Consider the following 11,346-nt stretch of genomic DNA (forward strand, 5'->3'; position numbering starts at 1 on the left):
GTAAATCAACAAGATAACCCAGTTGTAGTAGTATTTAGCGACCCGATATAGATTTTTTGGTATATTGGAACCGACTCGAGGCATAATCTGTTTAACATGAATTTAAATAGGTATTAGGCCTTTCTATTGGTTCTAAATTGCTTTGAAAAATATAAGACCTTGAGCATTAGTGATTTCTGTCTAAGTTCTGCATTAGAAGTCCCAAATCAACAAAGAGAGGTACTTTTGAACCCTGAACGGAAAAGTCATGCATAATGCAATTTCGCGAAGATGACCAGTACAAGGTAATTTTTGACATGAAGTCTCTCAATGCCATCAAAGCCATTTGAGTAACCCTCCTTTATACACTATTATTGTCGTAGGTGATCGGAGGACGGATATGACATACCAGCTTCAATTACACGTTTTGCAAAAATAATATTTTTACTTAGGCCTAAGGTATTTAAATTCCACTGCCTGATTTGAGCTTATCCCAATCATAGATAGGTCTACCGGTCATAGATAGGCAAGTACACATTAGATTAGCCTAATACCTATTTAATGACATTAGTCATAGATAGAGCTTGTCCCATGAAGTTCTTACTTTATTACCGTGCGGCCACAAATTAGAACGGATTAACGATCGGTGGTCAATGACATTGCATATTATTCAAAGAATCAAAACATTTTTCTTTCAGTTATCAGCCAAATGAGGACTCAATTCTTCGCATGTGCCCAACCAATTCAAATCTTCATTGTTACAAAACGGGTCACAGGAGATGACCAGAACTTGTCAAAAAATTAGCTTCTTAATAAGAAAATTAGAGAAACATGACCAGAATCTGCAGATAATCTCCAATATAGATTAAAACCACCACCACAACAACCATGTTTAAGAACAATATCAAAAGAGAAGACATAATCAGCTGCTAATATAGAGAAAGCAACGTCTAACCATACCAATAAAGTTCCCCGAAAGACACACTAAGAATTTACGACCCCTATCCAAGACACTGCATTTTTTGGGTAAGATGAACAGGATCAAATATATTCTTGTAGTTCACTTCTTTTTCTTTGATTTGATTAATCTTTGGATACCCTCCTTCAAAGTCGCCTTTCTACCTTCTTTGAAGTTCCATAATTCTGAGACTACGTACCTCGCACTCCCATTATACTCATTTAACTCCAATAAAGCAGTTGCAACAGCTTTGAATACCTCGTCACCCATCTCATTCCTCGAGCGACTCAATTTTTCATCCTCCTCATCTATCTTCGTCTACAACAGTTTAGTAACGTTCAGTGATTGAGGGATGCCAATTAAAAAGCAAGATATATATGAACATCTTCTTGTAGCTATGCACTGAGCTATATAAATTTATATTCAACTCTTGTGAATATTAAAGATGGTTATAAGTTCAATAAGCAACATGTTGTGGAAAATGTTTCAGAGATAGTGCGAGAGTACCTCATATACATCATCCCGAACCTTGACATTTACAAAAGGAAACCAATTTGGGTCTTTAATTTCATTTTGCCAATCAGTGCACGGTATAGAAGCCTGAACCTCTGCTTCATCAGCGGTATACTTTTTCTTGCATGCATCCTGGAAAGGTTTAAGATCAATTTCCCCCATTCTCTTAACTCGGACCGGAGCACGACTCCCTAATTCTTTCAGTTCCTAGAATCACAGAATAATTAGTATGTTAGGTAATGTGGTTGCAATTATTTCTAGGCAAAAAGTGTCTAAATGTGTTTCTCAGCAAAACTAGAGAAACGGACAGGTTTGAAAGAAAGGAGAAGAAAAGAGAGACAACTCACCTTAATTAGTTCTTTTCGAGCGTCCTGCAGCTCGTCATTGATTTCTCGTTCCTTGACAGTAAGAGTCTGGTTAAGGGCTTCAAGATGTTGTGTTTCTTCTTTTAGATCTTTGGTTAATTCTTGTAACTTCTTCTTCGACTCCAAGTCTGCCATGTACGTCAAGGCTTTCAATTTCCCTCTCAACATTTCAACCTCTAATTCCAGTTTATCTTTGGCATCCAATTTCTTCTCCTCTTCAATTCTTTCTCTGAGGCGTGCCTCTTTCACTCTCTGACAATCAATAACATGATTTCTACAAGGAAAGAACAAAACTAAACAGGATACAGATACTTCAACTTATATGAGCAAAAGTCAGAAACAGTTTATACCTTTTGCTCTTCAGTAATCCTTAATATATTTAATTTAGACTCCAATTCAGCTATTTCAAGGTTACTGTTTATCGGCGCATTCTGACGACATAAGCAATAAAATTGTTAAACGGCTTTATTATACAAAGACTGATATCTGTATATTCAATACACATACAGGCTTGCGCATATTGTTGTAGGTAAACTTGTCCCTTGGCGTGCAAAATACAAATGAAGGAGGAAGGAGAAAGGAGATATTACCTTTCGTTTCTCTTCTGCAAGTTTCTCTCTGTCACTTTCGCTTTGTGCCTTATTTTCTCCAACTCTCCACTCAGAATCTTGAGCTATTGCTTTTGAAGTTCAACTCTCTCCGCCAAGTTCTTGAGAGAGTAGCTGGTCTCATTCAATTCGAGCTTAACTCGTTCCAAGTTGTCATTCTTCTCATCAATCAAATGAACTAAATTTGTCACAAGTTGTTCGTTCTTCCGTACATATTCAGCTTGAACATCATTCATTGATTTCAAATCACTTTTCCTCAAGTTTTTCCCAAGAACACAATCAGAATAATAATCATCCTCCCTCGCAACCCATCCGTACATACCTCCCAGCCCAAATTGATCCTCACGATAATGTCTTTTCCCACGCCCAAAGCTATTATAAACACTCTCAAAAGTCATGGCATCACGAAAACCGGACAGATCGTTTGTAAACTCCACAATCGACTTACCAATACTCCCATGAGAATCCCATGAACTATGTACCCTGATAGGATTAAACTTTACCAACTGCTCTTTAATCCGGTTTCCACTTGGGGCGATGTATCTCCCATTTTTAAACTCTCTCTCAGTATTAGCAACAACACCTTTCCATGGACACACAAATTTCTCTTCCTCCACCACCACAGTAGATGAACCAACAACATCCACCACAGTCTTCCCCTCTTCTACCTCCTCCTCCATAGGATCCTCCCTAATTGGTGCACAATCCTTCTCCAAATACCTAGCTAATGCCAAATGTTTACTTTTTCTCTAAATTTCTTAAGTGAAGAACTTTTCTTACCAGCACCCTTAGCATGTGGAACTAGATGTTTATATTCATAATCTTGTTTCTTTTTACCTAAGCAGAAAGGACATCTAAACTTAAGATCTGATAATTTAACAGTAAACTTACCATTTTTAAGATTTTGATATACCTTTTCTTCATAATCTTCCATCTCAGATTCACTTATATCTGAACCTTCTTCATCTGATGAATAAATTTCATCTATTTTCCTCTTTTGAGATGATGAACCCATTTCTTCAGACATCAGATCAATACCTAATTTCTGATTGTTTTTTTAAGAACTCTCAATTTCTCTAATTTGTTCAAAAGATTGAATCTCTCTCAATGTTTCTGTGTCTCAAATTGGTTTTAAGATGGAAGCTTTATAGGTAAAAATGTGAAACCCAAGGGTTTTTCTTGGAACCCCAAATGCAGAACATAATGGAGAGATACATCTCCTATGGACCTCTGGTAGTGTCTTTCAATTTTCCTTTGTTCCTTCTTGGGAAGTGTAAAGGTTTGGAGAAGAATTCGTTGAACACTAGAATCTAGAATACCACTTCCCAAAAATCTAGAATAGTTCTCTATTTATACTTGTTTCTTTTTCTTGTTGGTGTTGTATTAGTATGGTACGGTATTTCTCTTTTCAATTTTCATTATGTTAAACTTTAATGAGATTTTTTTTCTTTTTTCGATAACTGAAATGAAGCAAGAAGTAACTTACTTTGGGATAGTGCTTAACAGAAACGAACCGATAACCGTATAACCGAACCGTAACCGCACTGAACCGATAATCCAACGGTCGGTGACGGTTTTCATTTTAATAACCGTTAGATCTACGGTTCGGTGTACGGTTTTACTCATAACCGCAAAATAACCGCACCGAAAAACCGATTAATAGGGACCGTCGATTAGTTTTTATCTTGATTAATCCTAGCCGTCTAGATTAAAGCCTACACCATATATATTTCGGAACCCTAATTTTTTCAGAAGTTTTCATCTCGTTTCTCTTCTTCTCGGCTCTCGCTCTTCAGTCTGAAACCCCAGTCGCCTCCACCACCAGTAGAACCACCACTTTGATCTTTTAAACCACCTCCATCAAGAGCACCACCACCTCCTTGGCTCTATCTAGTAAGTAAATAGTTCCCCTGTTCTATTTCTCATTCTCGTTTCGATTGATTTGTTTGTTTTTCAATTTCTAGGTTTTTTTTTTAATTATTCTTCTGTTAGGACTTAGAGTTTCTTTCTTCGAAATGGTTTGCTTGTTGTTTTGTGTTTATCAATCAATTTTTTTTGTCAAATCTTATTTTTCTGATTACAGTCATGGGTTTTTTATTTTAGGTTTTGGTTGAGTTGAGGGGAGGAACTCAAGAAGGAGTCTGAAAGCTATTATCATTCAGTTTGAGTTAAGGGAAGGAAAGAGTCTGATTACAGGTAACTACTAACTAGTTCAATCTTCATTTTGACTTGTTCTGTTTGATTGATGTTTTGAACTTAGGGTTTGTTATTGTGAAAATGTTTTGAAAAAGGTCAGTTGATGTAAAATGAAGTGATTTAGGATCTGTGATTTGATATGGTTGAGTACTGATATGGTTTAATGTTGAATGATGTAAATTATTTCGAAAAAGGGGTTTAAATTTTTAATGGGTGTCGAATGTTGATATGGTTGAGCACTCTGAAATTGTTGTGCAGTGGCAGTGTAATTTAAACTGAAATTGCAAGTGCTAGCTAGCTAGCACTCTGAAACTCAAGGTCACTCTGAGCTAGCACTCTGAAATGTATTTCTAATTTAAACTGAGTAACACGGCAGTGTCAAATGAAGTTTAGTTTCATTATCAAGTTCAGAACTAACTTGATTGTTTTAAGAAATATGAATGCTTGTATTAAGAAGTAAGAACTAACTTGTTTACCTTTGGTTATTTGGCAGGGTAATGATTGAATCAAGTTCAGTTTCATTATCAAGCTGCAAGATGGCAAGTGCATCTCCCTCTCCATCCCCTGCAGCTGGGTCTACTGATGTGACACTGTCAATAACACCTCAAGTTGATGCTACAAAACAAGAAACACAAGCTATAGAGCAGGCTACACAGGACCCTGCACCTGAGGTTGTACCGAAGAAGAAGGGGAAAACTAGATCAAAAGTTTGGAATGACTTTGTAAGGCTCAGTGAAGAACAAGCTCAGTGTAAGCATTATAAGAAGAAATTGCAAGCACATAGCAGAGGAAATGGCACTTCCAGCATGAAGACACATTTAGGGACATGCCCTCAGAATCCCAACAAGAAGCAGAAGGGTCAGAAGAATTTGATGTTTCCACCTCCAAGACCAGGAAAGTCATCACAACTGGTTGCTGTAAGTTATGACAAGGATATGTGTAGAAGAAGATTGGCTGAGTTTGTCATCATAGATGAACTTCCATTTAGAATTGTAGAAGGAAAAGGGTTTAGAAGATACAGTGAACAGTTGGAGCCTATATTCAAGGTGCCAAGCAGGATGACAATTTACAGATGAACTTCCATATTCAGCCAAGTGTTTGTATTCTTCTTTGCATTCTTGTTGTTTTTCTTCTTATCTGTTAGTTTCTCTTATCTTATTTCTTCTTGTTTTTCTTGTTGCAGAAATTTTGGGGAAGGATGAAGATTAAGGAGATTGGCTTGAGAGATGGATGGACTGCAGTCTTTTAGCTTTGGTTAACTTGAGAAATGAAGATCAAATGGATGACTGCAGTCTTTTTATGTTATTGGCAACATCGTTTTCTTTTAACTTTCGTTTCATCAGACTTTGGTTATATTTTAGACTTAAGACTTTGGCTAACTTGTTTGTGAACTTCAACTTTGGTTATCTGTAGACTATGGTTATATTATTAAGATTTAAGTATGGCATGTAGTATCAGTATATTAAGAATTTCAGAATATATTTATATACAGGTGCAGGGTATAGGTGAAAACCGAACCGAACCGAACCGTAACCGAACAGTATCGGTGCGGTTAAAAACCGAACCGAATACTGAACAATTCGGCTACGGTTTCAATTGTGATAACCGCACCGAACACGGTTAGTTGAACGGTTTTACCTATAACCGCACCGAACCGAACCGTGTGCAACCCTACTTTGGAATGCTCTCCACCTCTGCCCTCTCAACTGACTAAAATGAACATACCAAAGGCCAAAATAATATTGTGGGGACAAAAAAAAATTGTTGTGCATAGATCTAGAAAAAAAATACATATGTAAGCTTATGAAGCACTAAAATGTAGTAAAAATATTGTTTAAATTTACAATTAAGGATATATGAAGTTTAGTATGCACTACAAATCCACACAAAACTGAAAATCTATATACAACAATCTGGGACCACAAAATACCTTCGGTCCTATTGTTATGGCAGACTTCATGGGTACAACGTACCCTCGTGTAATTTCTTCCTGATTTTAGTATAATTTCTTGCTTCAAAAAAAAGGAAAAAAATCCACACAAAACTTAACCAGGACATGGAAAATATGCATAACAAAGCATCAAACTCACTTACAAAATAGTATGAATTTTCCTTTTTCCTTTATCTATTTGGGTTATAGCCATCTTTATAAATGTAACAAAAATATTTATTTTTTTATAAGAAACAGAGAAGTTTATAAATCTGGATTTCATCGTCCACTCGAGGACTTATTACACTTAGTAGCCCGGTCGCTGCTTAAATTCTAACTCCTCGTCTTCTCGATTTCATCGTCCCATTGAAAACCCTCACCCAAAATGACCATTTCATCTCCTCCAGATCCGAACTCAAGCAAAGAGAATTCTTAAATTTTCCTGAAGAAGTTCATGATGAGATCTTTCTGAAGTTACCAGCGAAATCCATCTTGGCATCAAGGTTTCTATGTAAGCTTTTTTATAATCTACTTTCTAAACCTAATTTCATCAAAAATCATGTCAATCGCACTAATCAAAGCAAGAACAACAACCCTAAACTCTTGATTGTTCATCACCCTTTATGTAAGCACCCTATGATTTACTTCATAGGTATTGATTACGATGCTTTATTATTACCAGCACCATCATCCTCATCCACAACAACAGCATTAGCCGATTTTGATGGAGCTGTTCTGATAAATTACCCATTTGAATCTACCATACATTATGTTCTTGATTATATGTGTTCGTCTAATGGCTTGATTTGCTCAAGAATAATGAGGATTAGTAGACCTAGTTGTGAACAGGAATTTACTACGCAGATTAGATTCTGTGTTCTGAACCCATTGACAAGAGAATTTAAGGAATTTAAATATCTTGGAAAGTGTTATGGCAAAGTTACATGTGGATTTGGTTATGATAGCAACATTGATGATTATAAACTAGTGATGATATCAGACTATGAATATACTTGCTGTAAAATTGATTTATACAGTGAAATCAAATTCATGGAGTAGTAGTATTCAGGGTACCTTTTTATTTCGCAGCGGTAAAGGATATCGTGGTGTGTTTTTCAATGGACGTCTTCATTGGTTGGGAGTTGTCGAAGCAAACGAAACGTCCTCGGAAGTTATCTTATGTTTTGATATTAGTAATGAGATAGTGATGAATATGCCATTACCTGAAAATATTATGCCACCTAAAGAAAACACCGGAGAAGTTTATAAAAATGTGGGAGTGTGGGGAGACTGCATTGATATAGCTTGTATCTGGAATTCAGTTAGGATTGATGTGTGGGTGATGCAGGAGTATGGAGTGAAGGACTCTTGGATCAGAAAATATACCACAACTCAACTGTCGTTGCCCTTGCAAGAAATTCCGTTTTGGAAGCCGCTGTGGTGCTTTAACAATGGTGAAGTTCTAGTAGATACTGGCAGGCAAATACTTTTATATAAACCAAAAACTGAAAGAGTTACATCTGTGGTGGTCTATGATATTGTTGTGGACAATAGTCGACAGGTTTATGTGGAGAGCATAGTCTCACTTGGTTCTTGTACTTATATGGAGAAACCGATTACAGATGAGGTCGTCAAAAATCCCGTGTGACAACAATTAAGGTAAAAAAATATCACATGTTATGCATTTATTATTATGTCAGTTGGTATATTTTTGAATCTGCGACTGCTATTCCACTTTAGTTATTTGTCTTACACAACATTTAGACGCTTTCTATGTTTAATTTAATTTTGTGTACACTGAGTGTATATTGTGGGACATTCTGGTAAACGATTTTGCTTCTCGGATCTTTTGGTTGGATGGCCAGTAGGCGGGTAACTTAAAACTTGTGTGGATTTTAATATATTCACTAAAGCATATTTGCATAATATTGCAGGCATTTTGGATGTTCTTGAGCATTTTGGTATATATTCTGGCCAAATGCTTAATTTTTCTAAGTCTAGTGTCTACTTTAGTAAAAATATTATCCCTGAATCCAAGACTCTTCTGAGTAATACTCTTAAGATGTCTGAGATGAAGGATTATGATAAATACTTAGGTGTTACTCTTCTTTGGGAAGAGATAAAACTAAAGCTTTTAAGCCTGTTTTGCATTGTTTTGGATCTAGACTAAAAAACTGGAAAGGCAAAACTATGAATCACTCTGCAAGTACAACTATGGCAAAGCATGTCCTTAACACTCTTCCAACTCATCAAATGGGTAGTTTTAGGATACGTAAAATCATGATTGCTCAAATGGATTCAATTCAAAGACAATTCTGGTGGGGTAAGGATGGTCATAAAGGTCTATACTTTATATGATGGAATAAGCTAATGATACCTAAATCTTTAGGAGGACTAGGCTTTAGAAATCTAGAACACTTTAATACTGCTTTCTTAGCTAAAGTGGCTTGGAGAGCATGTAATGATGATGAAGTTTGCATATGACTAAATTGTTGGGTTATAGGACTTGATAGCCCACCTGTACCAATTTTTGGTGCATCTAGTTATAAAAATTTTAATAGAGTCTGTGATCTTTTTTTACCAGGGACTAGAGTTTCGAACATTGATGTTGTTAATTCTCTTTTCTATGAAAGTTGTGCTGATCTTATTCTTAAGATGGTGATTCCACTAACATGTGATGATTTTATTATATAGAAACCAGAAAAGGTAAGTTTTCAGTTAAAAGTGCATATAATACAATTTTTTCCAATGAGGTTAATAATCTGTGGATAACATACCTAAGGAGGTTTCGAAAAACATATGGCAGAGTAGAATCCCAAATAGAGTTCAACTTTTTATACAGAAATGCATTAAGAACATAGTTCTGGTGAGATACAAAATTGTTGTGTACAAACCTGAAATGCAGACTGAATGTGCTTTTTGTAATTGTAGTTCTGAAACTAATGTGCATAGTACAACTTCTAGAATTCATAACCTATTAAACTATTGCTCTGCAATCTCAGGTATGCAGGAAAGTAGTACAGTTAAGCTGCAGATTAAATAATGGGATTCCACCTGATAAGGAATTTGTGAAATTCAATATTGATGGTTCCTATATACATGATATGAGGAAAGGAATTGTTGAACTAATTCTGCGTGATTTTGCAGGTAAATGTCTTGGAGCCAAATGAATAAAGTTTGATGAGGAAGTGGATGTTGTTTATGGGCCTGAGCATTTTGAATGTAAAGCACTGGATATAGAGGTTGAATTGATGGAGGAACTGAACGTTGAGAAGGTTATATTTGAAATGGACTGTGATAATGTGATTCATTCTATAATAAGTTCATTGGTTCAACTCTAAGTATAATTGAAAGAGTTAAATTTAAATGCAGTAGTAGTAGAAAACTTTGGTTTTTAAGTCTATTCATAGGCTAGGAAATAATGTAGCTCACTCTTTAGCTCGTAAAGCAATGGAAGATGAAGCAAACTTTAGTTATAATTCTGAGGATCCAATTTTCATCATACAACTTCTGAAAGAAGGTTACTGTAACATTTTTGTTTGATTAATAAATTTCCTTGATATCAAAAGGAAACAAAAAAACATCAACAGTGCAGGGGGATGGTTTATGGGACCCGTCTTGTGTCCTTGCGGTATTAGTTTTGTATAATAGCACGGTTCATTTAGAATTTTTGCAAAGCAAACAACAACAAACAAACTGCAAAAAGAAAAACGAGAGGAAAGTTTGTCTGACAAGGGTGGGCCTCATCCCACGTGAATTAACAGGTGTCAGTCTTTGGGTCCCGTTGTGTGAAAAACTTTTCTCTCTGTTTTGTTTTCTCGGTTTTTACCTGTCATGTGTGCTATTTTTCTTTTCTCGTAGAAGGTGTTTACCTATTGCTAGGTCTCCATCATCCCTCTGACCTGTTGCTGCTCCATCAAACATCTAATATTGCAGTGCACAAAGTTCGAACAAAGCTATCCTATGATTCCTATCGGTCCTGTGACCAATTTATAATTAAAGATGATTTCCCCTGTAAACTTCTTCAAAACCTTTCCATCAGTCTTATGGATATGGACCAACTCATAGCCTTCACACTTTGAAGCTAGTCTATAATAACAGTCAACACCTCCTATAGTTATAAGGTAGCATTAGGCCATTTGTGGTCGTATCTTAAAAGGATTTTTATCTATTTTTTAAGAGCAACAAAAATTAGATAATGAAGTTTTTTCTTTTGTCAAAAGGGGCCTTACATGACATATCCGCAGCTAGAAATCATGGAATATCTACAACTATAAGGCTATTATGGTCTTTCCGATCCACCGTGGATAACAGATGCAAGCAACGAATATTTGTAAACAAGAGTCGTTCAGATGTTTTGGCCCCAACAACATATTTCTATGTAGCCATTTTTCTTCGCCTGAACAATGTTATTTACAAGGACAGTTTCCGCGCGTGTCATTCACATGCGTGACAGATGCTTCCACCCCACACCAAATCATATAGATTTGTGTTTAATCAGTAATTGGCTATGTCATTTAATCTGTTGATTTAAATTTAACACTCTCAATTTTTTTGAACTTGCACTAATCTTTGTAAATGCTATTTTTATTTTATTTTTGAAGGGATTTGATCCACTACCTTTGTCAAATTAATATCATTTTTGTTTGAATCATCTAAATTTGTGTTTAGTCAGTAACTGAAGAGTAAATTGAAAAGTAGAAATCAACTATCATCAAGATTTAAAGATTTGATCAAACAGTCAAGCCTGTGATCTGTTTCTTGGTGTCTCCAATGGATCCAAAAACTAGATCACTT

At 35.8% G+C, this 11,346-nt stretch overlaps 2 protein-coding genes across 2 annotated transcripts; one reads left to right on the plus strand and one right to left on the minus strand.

The window, feature by feature from the left end:
* Positions 1-780: 780 nt before the first annotated feature.
* On the minus strand, positions 781-2,821 carry LOC113280299 (factor of DNA methylation 1-like). Its single transcript, XM_026528943.1, has 6 exons — positions 2,510-2,821; positions 2,166-2,246; positions 1,798-2,067; positions 1,445-1,657; positions 1,078-1,255; positions 781-929 (listed from the first exon to the last, which is right to left on the minus strand). Exons 1-6 carry the CDS (start codon positions 2,819-2,821, stop codon positions 781-783), a joined length of 1,203 nt encoding a protein of 400 aa, XP_026384728.1.
* A 4,731-nt stretch (positions 2,822-7,552) lies between these two features.
* LOC113280300 (F-box/kelch-repeat protein At3g06240-like) lies at positions 7,553-8,197 on the plus strand. The gene has a single exon (XM_026528944.1). It carries the CDS (start codon positions 7,553-7,555, stop codon positions 8,195-8,197), a length of 645 nt encoding a protein of 214 aa, XP_026384729.1.
* Positions 8,198-11,346: the final 3,149 nt, after the last annotated feature.

Source organism: Papaver somniferum, chromosome 5 (genome assembly GCF_003573695.1).
Source record: "Papaver somniferum cultivar HN1 chromosome 5, ASM357369v1, whole genome shotgun sequence".
NCBI classification, from domain to species: Eukaryota; Viridiplantae; Streptophyta; class Magnoliopsida; order Ranunculales; family Papaveraceae; genus Papaver; species Papaver somniferum.